At 35.5% G+C, this 18,825-nt stretch overlaps 1 protein-coding gene across 3 annotated transcripts; it reads right to left on the bottom strand.

The window, feature by feature from the left end:
- Positions 1 to 7,348: 7,348 nt before the first annotated feature.
- On the bottom strand, positions 7,349 to 16,616 carry LOC104612599 (ADP-ribosylation factor GTPase-activating protein AGD5-like). Of its 3 annotated transcripts, none has more exons than XM_088894409.1 (11): positions 16,486 to 16,616; positions 14,768 to 14,951; positions 14,555 to 14,645; positions 13,104 to 13,158; positions 12,924 to 13,014; positions 12,566 to 12,797; positions 9,010 to 9,226; positions 8,683 to 8,861; positions 8,118 to 8,378; positions 7,981 to 8,039; positions 7,349 to 7,737 (listed from the first exon to the last, which is right to left on the bottom strand). In XM_088894409.1, the coding sequence occupies exons 3-11, from the start codon at positions 14,600 to 14,602 to the stop codon at positions 7,578 to 7,580; spliced, it is 1,302 nt and encodes a 433-aa protein (XP_088750535.1). In that variant the 5' UTR covers positions 14,603 to 14,645; positions 14,768 to 14,951; positions 16,486 to 16,616; the 3' UTR covers positions 7,349 to 7,577. The 3 variants fall into 3 exon arrangements, with proteins under 3 accessions (XP_088750535.1, XP_088750536.1, XP_010278369.1); XM_088894410.1 differs by having other exon boundaries at positions 14,780 to 14,951; XM_010280067.3 differs by having other exon boundaries at positions 14,893 to 14,951.
- Between the last annotated feature and the right edge of the window lie 2,209 nt (positions 16,617 to 18,825).

The following is an 18,825-nucleotide window of genomic DNA, read 5'->3' as shown; positions in this document are numbered from 1 at the left end:
GAGGATACTATATTTAAAGGGAAGCGAGATGGAGAAGTGGGGAGAGGCCGAACATCATAGGAAGTGCCAAGTGGGCGATGCTGTTTATGATGAAAGAAAAGCCGTTGGATGTGGATCAAGATGCTCGGAGCTTAAGGAGCGAGGTGATGGATGATCTGATACCGGTCCCACATTCGCAGAAATTTGACATGACTAAAATGCCCCTTTTGCTACAGAAAGAACGACGTGATGGAAGAGGGTTTTATGGTCAATATGGTGGTTATTCACGAGGTTGGACACTTGGACTGGCCTTTCTCAGCTCAACCAATCCCATCGGTTCAACTAGTGAACCCGGTCCAAAGCATCCTTGGAGTTGGACAAGTGTAACGTAGAGGCTTCAAGAAACAGAAACAGAAACAGAACAATTACTGCTTCGTTCGTCGCCTAGTAGTCTAGTACTTTTTAATGTACTGATTAATTAACACAACAGAGTGAGGATGGTGTGTGGGTCATATAAATATTTCTATTTTAAAATTATAAAAAGGGGGAATTTCTCAACGGTCAATAATATGACCGTTACAATCGGAAGTTGTAGGAGGATCCTGAAGAGCCGGTCCCATGGGCGCGGCCATTCCCGCGGGCTTTCACACGTGCCCAACAGCCTGGTGGTGAGTGGTGAGTGGTGAGTGGTGAGTGGCTATGGCGTGTGGGCCTAAGCGCCGGTTCCACGCTTTTAAGGAGAAATACAAATACTCCTGTATAACTATGTCCCACAATTATAAGAAAGTCCGTTAGGCCCAACTGGGAGAAAATAGAAGGAGAAAGCGAGCTTCGTAGCAAAGGAAAGAATCATGGTGGGACCTACACGGCAACACGATCACTCATCGTGGGGTGCCTTTTCTCCATCCCTCCTTTCTTCTGGTCTGGTATTACAGTACTCTGCTGTCTGCTCGACTGCTGCCTGCTGGTAAATCGTAAATAGTGAGAATGGGCCTAGTTGGGATATGGCCATATGGGCAATGACCAATGTTGGTTTGGTCATGAAATTGAAACGAAACGTTTGTTCAACAACTGTGCAAGCTGCACGGTAGTATTTCCTTCCTGCTGCTAGAGAGTAGAGACTCCAAATACCAATTTTCTTCTACGATTTGGATGGTAGACATATTTGCAACGTGGCGCATGTTGACGGAAGTGGCAGTCTGGCAGAGACGGGTCGTGAATTATTGTTCGAACCCAGGCTCACCATAAATGACCTCCGCTATTTGAATCACTACAGTCTTCGGCGGAATCTCGTTTGTGGGGATAACAGTTGTTCTGGAATTCTGGGAGACGGGTATACGGCGGGCTCATATCACGTATGATATGATATGGGTCTACAAGTTGGTTGTTATGCCACTTTTCGAATCAAAGTCAAAAGTTTCAAGACTAGTCTTCGCCACCGTCAAATGTATATATGATTGCCACGTGTCACCCAAGCCCTACCATCATCCCTGGTTTTCTTTTGTTTTAGTTGCCTTTTTTTTCTTTTTCTTTTTTTTTTTCTTTTGAGGGAGGGGATTGTTTGGCTTTTGGCTTTTTGTTAAACGTAAGATTATTTTATGTTTAAAATTCAAAAGAAAAAAAATACTACAAAATTCTAAGGGAATGAGAATCAATATGAGTAGTAAAGTGAATAAGCTGGCATAGATAACTGTATTTTATCCTCTACACGAGGATTTCCTCCCCACACCCACTTCATAGCATTTGCAGCCATACATTGGTAACATTTTCTATGAATGAAAATATATATTTTATTGCAAAAAAAAAAAACATATATTTTATACTCTATACGAAGATTTCTTCTTCTGATGAATGAACACATGCAAGTAGGGGAAGGGGGGGGGGGATTTTTACCAAACATTACTCATAAACTGTTGGAGTGGGGCTCATCTCAAGAAGCCAAAAGCCACTACGTAACCAAATTTGATTTGTTTGTATTTGACTTTTTTTGGGGGAAAAGTTTGTATTTGAATTCAAATTGAGTCGTATTGGTCTCGAATCAATTCTGGACCACGATCAAATTTAAATGATTTTAATAAGTTAAGTAAAGATGATAAAATGGGATATATTATTCACAAAATGAATTAAAAATAACTTTAACACTTCAATAAAAAAGCAAATTTTTAAACCAATTTTCCTAATAGATAGATATAATATAAATTTTAAATACACATAAGCAAGCATATTTAAACTGAACTAAATCTGATTTAAAAAATAATCAAATTGAACTGGTTAGGGTTGATCCATACTTGACGCAATTATAAAACCCCAACTTGTTCAAATTCGAATTTGAGCTAGATAAAATGATAAACCATTTGAAACTCTATATTTGAAGTCCATTAAGGCTCAATTTGGAAGCAATACAAATACAAATATATATATGTATATATATATATATATATATAGTGCAAATACACGTTTAGAAATATAAAATACAAGATTTTGTGCTGTACATATTTACATGGACGTTCCAAAATCGACCCAGCAACCCTGTTTGGTAGTGCCATCAGGTCTAGTCCGAATCAAGGTAGAACTAGTTCTAGATTGATAATTAGTGGCAGAGTCAAGTAATTTCTATCAATGAGTGCAACCAAAATTAAAGTAATAAAAACTCCAGAAAAAAAAAAAAAAAGAGTCTAGTAATTTCTATCAATGATTATTAGGGCTGCAAGTCGAGTCAAGCTAGGTTAGGTCAGGTTGAGGCCAACCCTAGCCCAACCCGACCTACCCAACCCAAAGTCAACTTCAGGTTAGGCCCAACCCAATCTTCTTCCCATCCCTTAAAATCTCGTAGAACTTTTTAATCTTAGATCTTAACTCAACTTTCATTACATATATTAATCCTATGTTTTATTATTATTTGTTTGTTGATGTTTTTATTGGTTCTTTGAGTACAAAATTTAGGAAACAAGTGCTTGAAATGACTATAGTTTATTATGATGGCTTATAATACATCTTTTATGGGTAGCAAGCTATGGGTGGCAAATAACAGAGAGGAGATAAAGAATAAAATATTCAGAAAACAAAAAACATGTTATCAAGGTTTTAGTATTTCTAATTAGGATTAAGTGAAGTGATTATCTTAAATCAAATAAATCAAATAAATGATAGTATGTGGTGGTGGCTATACAACTATCATGCATCTAAACAAATCAATGTATAATATATATATTCAATAGGTTTATCATAATTAGATACATCGGGTTAGATAGACCTGATTGTCCCAAGAACCGATCAATTCGGTTTCAGGCCCTTATTATTTCTTGTCGAGTTAGGTCCGATTCTAACTATACCTGACCCAGACCCAACTTATTGATAGCCCTACATTTGTTGTGTTCATTACAAACATCAAATTGCTTTTATGTAAAAACCAACTTTTGTTTTAACCATTTAATCAAAGTGGTTATTTTCTTACTGACTATTAACTTTCTAAAACTACAAGAGGTACCCCATAGGGGTGCTCACCAAACCGAACTGTGGGCTTATTTTTGAAACCAAACCAAGGTTATCGATTTTTGGAAAGCTGGTAACCGAAACCAAATCGAAGCCAATCGATTAATTGGTTGACTAGTTCGGTTCATCAGTTTTTTATTATTTGCAATATATATTATCAAAAAAATATATAAATATATAATAAAACAATAGAATATATAAAATATTATATTTTAAATAATATATTATATATTATAAATATATTTATATATAGTGCATATTTATTAATTTATAATGTATAGAAAATATAAAATATAATATACATAAAATATATAAAAATATATGTATACAATCGGTTCAATCAACCACCGGTTTTCTATTTTAGTTAATCAAAACCGAATGGGTACCTTTGATTTTTTAAATACTGAACCGAAACCAAACCGACTAATTTGATTAACCAAATTTTCAGTTCGATTTCAGTCGATTTTTTTGATCGATTCGATTTTTTTATTTTTTTTGTTCACCCCTAGTACCCCATACTTTTATTGGAGTTTGGTAGTTTTACTTTTTAATAGGTCAAATCTCTATATATTTCAAATAGATCCAACATTTTTTATTTGAGTGGGGTGGATTTTGAAAAAAAAAAAAAGAATTTAAATTTAACATAAATTGTGACTAATCCCTTAAAAATTTTAGAAGCCAAATGGGTTCAATTGCTCACCCTCATGACAATGCAATTCCGCCCATGTGACTAATCCCTTAAAGATCCAGTTTGATCTAGACCTTATAGGGTTTGTAATGACAGACCCAAAATTGACCCAATCATCAAATATGAGAATGCCAGTTCAAGCCTAAGAGTGGTCATTTGCCAAAAAAAAATACTCAGGACCACATCCATCCACCCCTCCCAAGACTCCATATAATTGGGACCAACATTAGGTAATGGCCTTTGGTTCTAATCCCATAAGACCAAATTATAATTGACAACTATACTTTTACTTTGGTAATAATTAGGTCTAAGTTATTCATCAAAAAAAATAATTAGGGACTAAAATACTTTTACTTATGTTCAATCTATGACAAGTGTGCCTCATTACAGATGTATAAATATTCTGTGCATATGAGAATAGATTTAATGGGACTAAAATACAACTAATAAAATACTTTTCACATGCTAAGGGGAGTGTCTTTTTTTGGATTTTGAGAGTTGGGGAAGTTGGTGAATGTGATTTTGATTTCCATTGACCAAGAAACTCATGTTCTTTTCTTAGATTTATATGGGAACTAGAGGAAGTTTCTTTTCCTAGGTGCCATCTCCTAAGTGGGTAAATAATTTTCCCACATGGGGAAAAGTTGTCAACACTTGAATGGGACAAAAATGCCCCTTTTAATAATGAATTTTTATAACTAAAATGATAATTGCCCTATTTACATAGAAAATAAAAGAACATGGGTAAATGCGCTTACTTGGGTGAGTCTTTCTTGGGAAACACTTACCCAAGTAAGTAGTGATGGCAATTTTTAATCCAACCCGCTGAACCCACCCAACCCACCCATTTAAATGGGTTGGGTTGGGTTGGGTTGTGGATAACCATTGGATTAACCATTATAGATATAAGTATTAATTCCTTAGTCTTTTATTTTAATTTTCTTCTTTTGAATTAAATAATTTATAATTAATGCATTAATTTTCTATTAATAATGGACTAAATTTAGTTTTGTCTTGAATCAATACACTTCACCCAACATAAATCCAAATAAATTTGACCCGAGTCCGAATCAATTCAACGCGGTCTGACCCGATCCAACATATACTGATCCGGGTCGACCCGAATCCGAAATAGACCCCAAGCGGGATGGTTCAGTGCCGCTTGCTCTGTCCGATTTGGGCCATCCGGTCCAACCAACATTCACACACTCCGACCCAATCCGGGTCGACCCAAATCCGAAACGTTTTGGGCGGGTTGATTCGGCCTCTGTGTGCTTTGCCCGGTCTGGACCGTCCATCCAACTAATATCCACACGACTCGACCCGAATCCGGACCGACCCGAGTTAGCAAACCCAATTCGGGTCAGCCGGTCCAGTCCCAAACCTGTGCACAAACTTGATATGGTCCGGTCCAAGTCAATCCACCATTGATTGAACTGGTCCGATCCGTTCGGATTGATCCAGATCTAAACAGTTCAACCACCCTTGAACCTAAGTGGCTTAAGTTGGTCTAGCCGGTTTGAACCTAAGTGGTTCGGTCAAACTCGAAATCCGAACATAGTCAAATGGCTTCGCCGCTTGTGTAAAAATAACATGCATGTAATGTGATTTGAACCTTCACCACTTATGTAAATAATAATTACAATAACCACCAAACTACAATCAACATATTTGTTAAGAGAGAGTTTGTTTTTTAAGTCCATAAATATAGGATTAATGGGTTTGGGCAGGTTGAATTAGGTTAAAGTGGGTTTAGGTTGAACCCAACTCATTTAATTTTATATAACTGGGTCATTAATGAATTAGTGGGTTAAATAGATTGGATTGAAACTCAACCCAAACCAAACCCAACCAAATCCACCTAAATACAAGTCCGCAAACACAAAATAGTGCATTGCCAATGCTTTATCTCCCAATAACAACGGTTGGATTCAATTTATTAAGATTTTAGCAAAGACCTTATAAAAGACATTGTCAAGACTAATAAATCTGAAATAGTAAAAAAATTTTGGATTCTCATTCTTCTGGATTATTAGAGTGCTAAAAAATTTATTAATTTCTCTAGTCATTTTTCTAGAGTGGAAGAATGCTTCCGAGTAAGGTTGGTTAATAACAATGGGGTTCGTTTGGAGAATATGAGACTACTATCATTTACAGACCTTTTTTAATAGGTTGGTAACGTTTTGGACAATTACAAAACAGCCATTAAGATATACATGTATGGAAAATAGACAATGGAAGGTAGATAGAATAGTAATTTTGCATTTCAACTGACAGAAAACTCCTCTAAATGTTACCGGTATTGGACTCCTCTTCTGGTAAAACCAATGAAAGCTTAAAAGCTTAATTAAATTATAAGTAGAACATACTTTCATTTGACATGTAACTAAGATATTATTCTAATCCTTGGACAAATTCCAACAAACCCTTCATTTTCCTTTTTCATTGTTGATATTACCACGTATTTAAAAGCTTTTATTGATAGAACATAAGGATCAAAATATTGATATTTTTAATATCTAAAGTTTGATATATATATATATATATATATATATATATATATTCAAAGTATTGTTACGTATTGGCCTGTATCGGCCGATACGTATCATTTCAGGACCTTTTTAATACGCCCCTCAGTAGGTGTATCGGGGGTCTGACCAGTTCAGGGGATGGAGGGGTCCTAGAATATATATATACTTTCTCCATTTTTAGAAGAAAAGAAAATCGCCAACCAAAATTAAAGAGTTTGAAGGTTTTAAAAGACTATCAACAAATATATACATACATAAATATATATATATATATATATATATATATATATATATATACTTTCTCCATTTTTAGGAAAAAAGAAAATCGCCAACCAAAATTAAAAAGTTTGAAGGTTTTAAAAGACTATCAACAAATATATACATACATAAATATATATATATATATATGTATATATATATACACTTTCTCCATTTTTAGAAAAAAAGAAAATCGCCAACCAAAATTAAAGAGTTTGAAGGTTTTAAAAGACTATCAACAAATATATACATACATACATAATATGGGTGCATGCCAAAACCCCGAAGTCATCAGTAATTTGATATCTGAATTGCAATAATCAAACACGCTATACAACATGCAAAGATTAATCCCATTTTCCCCAAATGGAGAACCAGTAATCATAATTGAGACGAAGAATCCAAGCAATTTATACCCATCTTTATTGCTTCAATTATACTACTAGTACAAATGAAGCCACCACCCGAATAATAAAACAAACAAAAAAAAAAGAAAAACAAAAACTGAATTTGCCTCTACAAAAAGAGCTTACAACCCCAAATACAGGAGAGACATTTCCCCGTCCCACCCAAATATATTTCCTGTGGATCCACTGAACTAGTATGGTAATATCTGCTTTCCCCATTGCTTAGGGTTTCGAAAACAACCCTTCTGTTAATGATGAGAAATCATAATCTTTTCCTGATCGGGCAGGAGTAACCGAAGAGACAGACGATGCCGAAGGAGGCCTATTCAGTCCAGCCATGGTAACTCCATTGCTGGGAGCATGTTGCCCCATGGTATACATGCTGCAAATATAAACACCATAAATTCCATGATAAGCACGTATTGACAAATGACAATTAAGAAGATAAAAAAAAAAAAAAAAAAAAGATACAAATTCTTGAGATGTGCATGATACATCCATGTATGCCAGCGAATAAACAATCTTCATTGTTTGTTGATTTCTTTACTTTTCCCTTTAAAGTGTTATTTGAGATGAAAACTCAATTCAGAAGAAGGGTGAATTCAATGACAGAGTGAGAGCATACCTAGATGCAGGAAATGAAACAAAGTTTCCTACTGGATGTGTCGGCCTAGGGTTTCCGGTCTGGAAATAGGAAGCTAAGTTAGATATATCTCTTGACACAGAGCAGTTAATAATATATGTGCACAGATAGAGCTACACCTGCACAAATTTCGGTAACTCATTTTGTCCAGTCGCTGGTTTTATCATCCCAGGAACTTGGTAGCCCGCATTTAGCCAGTTTTGAGCAGACAAACTGCCACCGAGTGCATGAGTACCATTAGAGGCAGGTTGCAAGGTATTGCCAGGAAATGTTGGAGTGGCGCCACCTGACTTGGCTGCAGCAGCCATGAGAAGGGACTGTTGCTGTGTCAACATTGCAAGTTGCTGCTGATGGATGGCAAAGGGTGACACCATGTTGGACTGCACCACATCAGAGCATAAACAAATGAACGTATTTTCTTCTTTTCAATGCAATAAATGAAAATGTTAATATATTACTAAAATTTGGCTATTCATAATGAAGCAAAGAACAACCAACTCAATTTTATTATGATAATAATATTGCAGAAGTATGATCAGGGCCCTCGGCTCCGAGCCAAGTCTAGTTGACCATCAAAAATTTCTATCCTTTAACTCATTACCATTGACATTAAGAGCAAGCATGGTACTTAACATTATTAGTCAATTGATTATCACAATCAATAAATGATATTGCAGCATCTACCTTTTCAAAGAGGCTCATAATGTCATTCTTTACATCTTTCTGAGGTTTTTCAGAATTTGGAGGCAGTGCGACAGAAGGTGGATCTTTAAATAGATCCTCAATTCCAGACCCAGTGGGGGTCTTACTCTCAGCTGGCTTTTCAGGACCAACTTTCTCCGCTGTGGATGATGTTTCTGCAGCTGCAAGTATTAATTTTGGAGTGAACAGGGAAAAATACTTACCAAAATCAGATAAATGCTAAACCAAGGAAATATTTAGAAAGAAGAAGCTTGAAGGTAGCAATAATTTCTCAGAGACAATAACACTATTTGGCATGTAAATACATACACTGGAATCCAGCCCATGCATTATCATCAACGGGTGTCTCTGTGCCACTCTCACTTGGATTCTCCATTGAGAGCATGTTAAAAAGATCAGTAGCATAATCAACTTTTGGGGGAGATGCAACTTTTGCAGAGTTAGTCGTATGTGCTGTAGATTCAACTTTCTGTACTACTGCTTCGGGTTTCTGGATGACTGGTTCTGGTTTTGGATCTAGAGGAACCTATTTATCAGTTAAGAAGTCAGGTATTGCATTTGTATCATCTCAAATCTCCTAATTCTTTTTCAGGACATTAAAAGGGTAAACAAAAAGAAAAAGAAAAAGTTTCACAAGGCAACAAGTGTGAATCATCCAATAAGTGCAGTAGAAATCAAGTCCTTCGTAATCGACATGTATATAAACTGGAATAGAGCATTCAAAATTAACTTAAAATTTGTAATACATATTCATTAATACATCTCTACATTGCTGAGGGCCTGTCTGTACCTCCTAGTTTCACATTATTTCCATGTTTGTTTATGTTAGCATGCTATGTGATTGATATCAAACCATCAACTCCAAAATGAACCAGCATCTTGTGATTTCAACTTCCTAGACAATAGGCACGGATTGGTGTGCAGAGGCAATTTACCAGAGACTTGGTACGCAAAAACCAAGAGACATAGATGCATAGCCGATTACCTTCTGAATGGCTGAAGAAGTAAACGCTGTGTCTAGCTAACCACCCTAATTGGATGTAGTAAAACCTCCCCATATGGAAGCTTAGAACATATTGGTTTCTCAATTCTGCAACAATTTTTTTGCACTTATTTTGAAAACTAGTATAACTAGAACAAAAACACAATGGTAACCTCTTACCCCTGTTTATTCAGCCTTACCATGAAACAAGATGCAAGTATTTCCTCGTGCCTTAATCTCTCCCCATCTCAGAACAACTGGAACCTGCACCTTAGAACACCCCTAAGAGATGTTGAAATTAAACGAAATTGCCAACTTGCTCCATACTCTTAGGGAGGTCTATATTTCGTCCAACTCTTTTGACCACCGCATCGAGACCCATCACCCAGATGGCAAGTTCTCAACTAAGTCCTTTTTAAAGGCCCTAACTGCTGAAGAAGATTTTGATTTCCCATGTTCCTCCCCGAGTTTTTTTTTTTTTTTTTTGTGTGTGGGAAGCGTGATTGAAAAGAATAAACACTGAAATGTAGTGTGTGTGTGTGTGTGTACACACGCTACTAGTAAGTATGCACGTGGGAATTCTAGATCATGATAACGATAGTAATAGTGTATCCAAAATTTTCTATAAAATTCATGTATTTTTTATTTTTCACTATTAATCAGATGCAGATTGCAAAATCCGAATTTGATTATGTAGCACCTCATATTGGGTTGCAAAGTTTTGGGTATCATTGATAGCCTACCTACTTGGCAGTCTTCTTTTTGTAATGTTTTATCTTCTTAGTGTTTTTTTTTTGTTCATTTATCAAAAAAATATAAGATTTAAAGAGAGGGAATTGAATGAGCTGAAAAATGTAGTTCAAACTACATTTTAAACCTCAAAATTAAATAGGGATTAAATTCAAAAAATGGGTACTTTAGTCAAAAGAAAACTCTACAATCTTATTCAAATTTTTAATAGTAGTATAAATATGGAGTTATAGATGTGTTCAATTTTTTCTATAATTTTTTTATTTCTATATGTGTAAAAATAATACTATTATGTACACTTATTTTTTGTTTAATATTTTTTTTAGCAGTAACAGAAACCTTTCATTAATTAAGAAAGAAAGATTAAGTACAATGGTGGGTGGGAGGTAAACCCTCTTACCTCACCCTCTAAAGGAAAATTACAGTGTAGCCCAAAACAAATGACTTATTCCCACTCCCTGTTTGGCCAAAGCATCTGCAAATGAATTAGCACATCTTTTAACCCACCAGACGTGCACATCCATTCCTTGGGTTAGCCACTTGAATTGCCTTCGTTCATTAATGTATGCCCATAACCCATCATTTGCCTTCTCTATCCAGCCAGTTACCACTTGCGAATCTCCTTCAATAATCAGCCTATTTATATTTAGCTCCTTAGCCCTTTTTACCCCCTCCAATAGGACCAGAATTTCTGCACTCAATGAGTCTCCAACTCCAATTGGTCCTGAAAAAAAGGCTATTACTGAGCCTGCCTCTATTCTGAAAACACCACCAATCCCTGATGGCCATGGATTTCCTTCACTGCTCCCATCAAAGTTGAATTTGATAAAACCTTCCATTGGGAGGAACCACAAAGGATGGACATTGATTCTACTTGGAGTCGAGACTGCTATTTCCTGCCAGTTCTTATTTTTTGTTTAATATGATAAATATATGATATTGTACACGTGCCCAAATGTTTTTGTAAAATTTATGTATTTTTTCATTTTTATGTTTTTTATATTTTATTAATTTTCATTATTTAATTATGACATTAAAGGTTGACAAATTTGGATCCAAAAGTTGAACTATTAATCTCCGCTAAAAAAGGAAAATAATTTCATTTTTAGTTAGTTTTAGATTATTTATTTCATTTTCATCATCAATAAAAACAGTTCTTGTTTATTACGCTTATTTTTTTAATTTGATTAATAAAAAATATCATAAATGTGTATATTTTTTCTATATTTTTGTAGTTTTCTAGATTTATTTCTATTTAAAAATTTTATTATCTAACTATGACTTCATGGGTTGACCAATTTGATTTGGATGGTTGAATTGCTTAGTCATCACTTGGGTAAAGAATGGTTTTGTTTTTGAGTAAATTTTAAAATATATGGGTTTATATTGTTAAAAGTATTGGGCATAGATCTAATTAGTAGCATTTATTAGTGAAAAGTTAACTTAAATAAAGAATTTAATAAGAGAGAATGTGAGTTAATACCTTAAATATAAGAATTAATGAGAGGGGATTAAATGAGGTGAAAAACATTAATTGAAATTACATTTTCAACCTTCATAATCAAAGATGGACTAAATAACAAATGTGGGCATTTTAGTCAAGAAAAGTTCCACACCATCATTCGTACTTTTTATAATAGTATAGATATTATATATGCATGAGTACATACATATAGTGGTGACCTGGGCTCCTTTGTTTGATAAATTGGTCATACCCTAATTAATGGAAAATGAATTACTTGTTCTGAAAGGCCAAGTCACTCACACTGGTGCAGTCACTGGTTGTCTGTGCACATGACCAAACCATCTCAGCAAATTTTCCCTCATGTTACTAATTAAGGACACTTCTAAGTCCACTCTAATGCACTTCTTTCTAATACCGACCTTTCTACTTTTTCCATTTATCCATCTCAACATCCTTATATCAGCTACACTCGTTTTTTTAAATAAATATGTTTCTTGATTATCCAAGACTCTGTCCTATATACTAATGATGGTTTTAAAGCATACTAGATGAGACAATTGATAAGAAAAAATAGACAGCTGTACTAATACAAAAACAAGATAAACGAAAATAAAGAAAGAAACATAAGAAGAACAGTGACAAAAAGTTAAATTACAAACTAAGTTTACCTGTTCGACTACTTTTGGGGGTGCAGGAATACTACTAATAGGAGGAGCATTATTTTTTGTAGAAGATGGAGGAAGGTTCTTCCAATCATCAGAGGCATGTTCATCATTATAGGCATATCCACTCCCACTTCTTTGCCCAGGTCTCTGCCTACAAGCAGAAGCCCTGTCTTCCTGCACACTTGAAGTATTTTTCCTTTTATCATCCCTCGGAACCCATCTTTTCTCTTCATACCTGACAAATACATGTCAGTTAATTAGAAATAAGGAAGGGGGAATGTCCTTTCCTGTAATCAAACATTGGACTCAAAGAGTTGGTACCCTGTTTAATATTATTATATTTAATAGAAAAGGAACATACTTTGCACGAATGAAGTTTTCAATCCCAACTCTATCATAATTTGGGGGTAGCTCTGCTTCCCAGTAACTATTTGCCTTTTCATTTCCCATTGCTGCATACAACCAAATAATAACCAATCTGAAAATAGTTTTGGACAGGTGGTAGAAGGAATGTGAGAACGGAAATGAAAATCATGCTTACATTGAATAAATGCAACCTGCTCAGGAAGCCATGTATCCAGTGTTGCAGACCTCACCTGGAGCATATATGGTAAGAATCTCTAGGAATATGGCATATAGAAACTGTAGTTTGGTATTTCTAGTTTATTAACACAAACAATGGAATTTCAGGTGAAGAAAAGGACAGGTTTGTTGGGCTTCATTTGTTTGCATGTAAGAGAACTGAAAACAAATCATATACCAAAGAACAGGCATGCCTCTCAAGTACAAATGTTCACTTGTCATGGGATGCAGAAACAAATATGTGGAATATCTTTCCTGAACAGTACATACTTTTCAAGAGATCCAGTCTTCTTTCTTTATTACATTTTCCACTTCTATGCACAAAGAAGAAAACCTTGGTGAAGATACAAAACTTGCCTGGAGAGTGACCTTGCCAAATTACAGGAATCTGTTATACCTTGAAACTTTATTTTACAAAGCCCAGGTTGACACAACCAAACATCAGTGTATTTATGGAGTATGTTTCAGATCCATGAAAACATTACCTAATTTTTAGTTACTAGTTATGATGTACTGAGTTCATTCAGGCACATGCCCAATCAAGTTATTAAATCACTTTAACCCTATGCACTGCATTTTGGTGCATCATTATAACACTTGAAGTCTTAAGCTCCTAGGTTGCAGGTTCACTATAGTATGAATACCCAGTTGGTGAACCAATCTTAGCAGTCTCTGTTGCTCAAAATTTGGGGATAGAGATCTGACTTTTAGATGCACACCTCATCCAAAGAAATATGATAAGATCTCAAAAACAAGTGAATGAAATCATATGTAATAGAAGAAATAAGTAATCAGCTGTGAGGCTTATGCATTTGAAAAATAGTTATTTATTTAAATGAGATAATGGGTACATTTATCTTTCATATGAGGCTTATGCATCAGATATCAGGCTTATGCATCAGCTATCTGACTTTTAGATGCACACCTCATCCAAAGAAATATGATAAGATTTCAAAAAGAAGTGAATGAAATCATATGTAATAGAAGAAACAAATAATCAGCTGTGAGGCTTATGCATTTGAAAAATAGTTATTTATTTAAATGAGATAATGGGTACATTTATCTTTCATATGAGGCTTATGCATCAGATATCAGGCATATTAGAAATTGAGAGGGGTACATGAGGAAATGTACTTGTCAAGCAAGAAAAGAAAGGCTCTGCCCACAAGGTTACTCTGGTTGGAACCTGTAACTATACAAAAAAGCCCTCCCAGTCCCTACTTCAGCTAACTCATATGTTCAACCCCCTAGGAATCCACCTAGATGGGCTTGCAGAACAGAGATAGTGTATGGTGTATCTGATCTCATTCAACAAAGGAAGGCACCACAAATTTTAACAAGCAAAATCCACTAAAACTGTCTTTGTATGTACAAAAGGTGAAATTAAGAATATAAGTAAATAAATATCACCTTTGATATGTGTACTCCAAGACTTCTATGAATTCCAGAACATTGCATGCAGATGAAGATTCCCAGATTCACACTAGCCCATCTAGGACCTCTGCATAGAAAGAAAATCATTATTAGAATCCCATATAAATGGACCTCAGTAACAAATTGGGGTGGGATCTCAGATTCTAACATATTCTTAAAAGATTTCAAATTGTCAATACCATTACTTACGATAAGTTTTACCGTTTTAATATAGTTGTCTCCTTTTTTCCCTTCTTTTCCTAGTATTATAACTTTTGTATATTATCCATCAAGAGAACAATGTATAATTGTCCTGTTTGCTTCTAGATACGTACTTGCTTTTGCAATCAGCACATTCCCTGTTCTCTGGCAATTTAAGAAGCCCCTCCAGTATCTGCAATGAATTAATGAAGAAGATGAAAACTGGTAGAAATGAACAGAATCAATATTTCCTATTAAACTACAGAAACCACAAAACCAAAGGGAAGGGTTAATTCAAAATTAGCATACTAGAAAATGGATTATACATATGTTATGAATAAAAGTCCCTTTTGGGAGATGGAGATTAGCAGCATTTATGGATAATCAAATGCCATGCATTAGATAAACTGATGGTATCGGTATATGAAAAACTTAAGCAGCCAAAATGATACAGTTAATGGTATTGGGTAAAATTTCTGCACTGCAGCATTGTCCAGGTCAACATGACAAGTAGTATGATTCTCCAGTAAAACAGTATCCAGAAGCCACTAGCTCGTGGACAAAATGATTCACTGAGTTGGTTATTGAAGCATGCAATATCAGCAGTTGTGCTGTTTCAGTAAAATTGACCTTAGATCTATCATAGCAGAGGGAGAAAGGTATACATGCCACAATGCAAAAGCAAATATATGCGTGCATAATTGCAATATCTGTATACTTATATCTAGTAATTCTCTCATCAAAAATAGGGAAAAAAAGCTGTCGATTAAATAATTTCAGCCACCCAGGCACCAAATGACACAAGTGGCAAGCAGCCACAATGATGAAAAATGGATTTGCACGGTCACTCATGAACAAATGCACCAAACCAGGTATGAAGAAGGATGTATTTCCAGATTGATTAATTAAATGCCGGAATATGCAGGGCATAAAGATGCCAATCAGCAAGCTCATTTGTGATCAGATGGCAAAACTTTGGTCTGTATAAGAAAACCCAACTTGCATAGGACTGGCAAATTTCAAGACTCAATGGAGCTAAAACCAACTCTTTTCTGGAATACTTATTTGATACTCTTTATCTAAGAACAATTTTTCCAAGTATACTCCCGTTATCAAACTAAAAACAAAACAGGAGAAAAATATGAGCATTCCAATAAAAAATATAACTATGAAGATTCAAGAAAGTAACGAAACGTGGTGCACATCGGCACAATATTGACAAATGACAAGGGCTGATAATTAAATGCCAAGCCTCTTTTACAATCCCGTTTTGTATAAAAATCATTTCTTTTTTCTTTTTATTTCCTTTTACGAGGAGCGTCATGGCTGTCGAGTCAGTACGTCAATGGAGCTACAAGCTTGAAACCTTGATAAGCACCATATAAAAATAACTAAGAAATCAAATTATAGTTCCCCGAGTCAATGTTCAACAATCGGATTTCCACAAAACTGGGAACCCTAAATAAAGATCTGAAAACGCAGAATAGCCCAATAATAAAAACAAAAATAGCATAGAATTCGACCCCGAAATCGTAGAATCGATAGTGATGATAATTCAGCTTCATGCAATCAATCTGATGACAATTACGGGTAACAATTTGAGACTTCACGCTATGCAGATCAATCCCATAGATTCAAACGAACTATTTAAAAAGCGGAAAAGAAAGAAAAATAGTCAAAATTCCCTGTAAACAGAAAACTAAGGAAAAAACGATTAAAAAAGGAACCTTTTTGTGCTTGGCATTGAGCTCCTTGGAGACGTTGGCCTTCTCGTTCATGATGCCCGTTGTTATTGCCCGTGTTCAGAATGAATTTTAGCAATAAGAGACAGAGGGAGAAAGGCAAAGAACAAAGAGAAATCTCCCTTCTTCTCACTCTCCCTCCTCCCTCTGTATTTTGTGAGAACCTGAGAATCTGCCGGTGAGCGGACCGTAATACACAAACAAAGACAGAAACCAAAATTAAGGAGAGAAATCGATCGCACTAGCGCGTCTCTTCTTGACTTTTTTTTTTCCCTTCTAAATTCTCGCTTTGTTCTGTAAGCGTGTGAAATCGGTCTTCGGTCTGAGCTTATTCTGCCACGCATGTGAACAGTGGATAATTTTTGAACATTGTTCTTTTTCTTTTTTTTTTTTTATTTGGACCATGTCGGGTTGGTATGGTCGGGTATGGTCGGACCTGATCCACTGCCCACTGGTAGAGTGGTAGGAGAATGAAGATTGGGACGACTCAGGAGCCCAGCCGGCCAGCCCAAGATGAACCCATGAAAATCTGTTGGGATGATGAAACAATTGCCCAATTCCCAATCCACCCGGACCACCCCACATCAAATAAATACTCTGTTCATTTTAAATATTTGCTGCACATTAAATTAAAATTTCAACCAATCACATAAAAAGTATGATATAATTTACATATTTTTCATTGGTTTACAGAGTGATGGCTCGATTGGATGTTAACTGGGTAGGCTCAGAATCCCTTCATTTGTCTGAATCCAAATCTGAGCATAATCCCATTATTGGTTCTTGTTTCACAAATCACAAATGTATTTTCACCATTAACAAGGTATACTTATTGTCTTATTTAACCAATCACATTTGTTGCTGCACAATGCAACTTATGCATCATAAATTTTGCCTTTAGATTGAATATGAATTAAATTGAATCCAATGTGATCCATTTGCAGCCCAACTGAAAACAAAAGGGACAAAATAACAGAAAAAGGAGGAGGAAGTCTCCTTTTATCAGTTTGCACATGTTGTGTTGGGCTGTTGGGTCACAAATATTTGACCTGACCCAAATTCAAACTGGGTTTTGGCTTAGCTAACCCCATCCAATGGTCCTCAGCCAGGCTTTAAGTTTAAAGCAAAGCAAAGCCTATTCCCCCTTACCTTTCTTCTCATCTCAAGGGCAGGAAAGACCAAATATGTGGTCCGATTGAAAAATGCAAAGTGGTCCTTAGGAGAGTAGTTCAAAAGAAGATGGGTGAGGTTGGTGATTTTCTATTGTTTTCTTTATTTGCCTTATAGAATTAAGAGATAGTAGTAGATAAGAATAGTTCAGTGGAATTCATCCACTTGAATTGAGTGGAGCGGCCAACTCCCAATGATCACAATTCACAGATATCATTGGGCCTCTCTCTCTCTACTGAATAAAAGCTTTTTTGTTGGAACTATAGATTCATTGCTCTAAGAATTTTATAGGATAGTTATATCTTGTAAAGCAATGTGGGAGGCTGACTGATTGATTAATGGTCCATCCTCAATAGCGATGAATAGGTGGATATCATTTAAGGAAAGAAGTATGATATCCACTTAAGTAGAATTTGACGAAGTATGTGTGTTTGCACCACTTATTTCCCTTTCTCTTAAAAGAAGGAAAACCAAACCAATCAGAAGAGTGGCTGATATCAGATTGCATGCCCCTTGACTATTATAAGTGTAGATGCCCTTTGATGTTTTGAAAATATACCTGTCAATGGTCGGATTCGGCTTAACCCGAGCTCAAACTGATCTAGTTCGAAATTTTACTTGGGCTGGGTTTAGATTTTCAGTCTTTGGGGTGGATTTGGTCCAAGAAGTCAGGATGGGCCTGGGCCTGGTCATTAGGTAGCCCGAATGAGGCCTGAGCCAATCCAACTATACCTACACATACATAATTTTAGAATAGGTTTATTAACCAATCCAAGCCCAATCCGAATGCATCAAATTACAGTACGGGCTGAGCTTGGGTTAGGAAGATTGGATTTGACCTCGGGCTCAGGCCTTAAGTCCAAATTTTAGGATCAGGCTTGGATTGACCATAAAACCGGCCCAACTCGCTCTTGAACACCTAACCAAATTGACCGAGCTGAACAAATGGATTATATCAATTCTGCTTTTGAGTTTTGTGTCCCAATTCTAATTGGGCCAGGACTAGTTTTTTCTACTTTGAACCAATTGTATACTTAATAATATATAAAGGTCTCTAAGTTTTCATATAAATAATTTGTGTTATATTCATATCTAAAAGGGTAGATTTTGTATAAATAATTTACTATTTACTGTCATTTTTATTAAGGTTATATT

This window comes from Nelumbo nucifera, chromosome 1 (genome assembly GCF_055504915.1).
Source record: "Nelumbo nucifera cultivar China Antique chromosome 1, China Antique-T2T, whole genome shotgun sequence".
NCBI classification, from domain to species: Eukaryota; Viridiplantae; Streptophyta; class Magnoliopsida; order Proteales; family Nelumbonaceae; genus Nelumbo; species Nelumbo nucifera.
The sequence above is the reverse complement of the archived record's forward strand: the minus strand, read 5'-3'. Positions and strand labels throughout refer to the sequence as shown.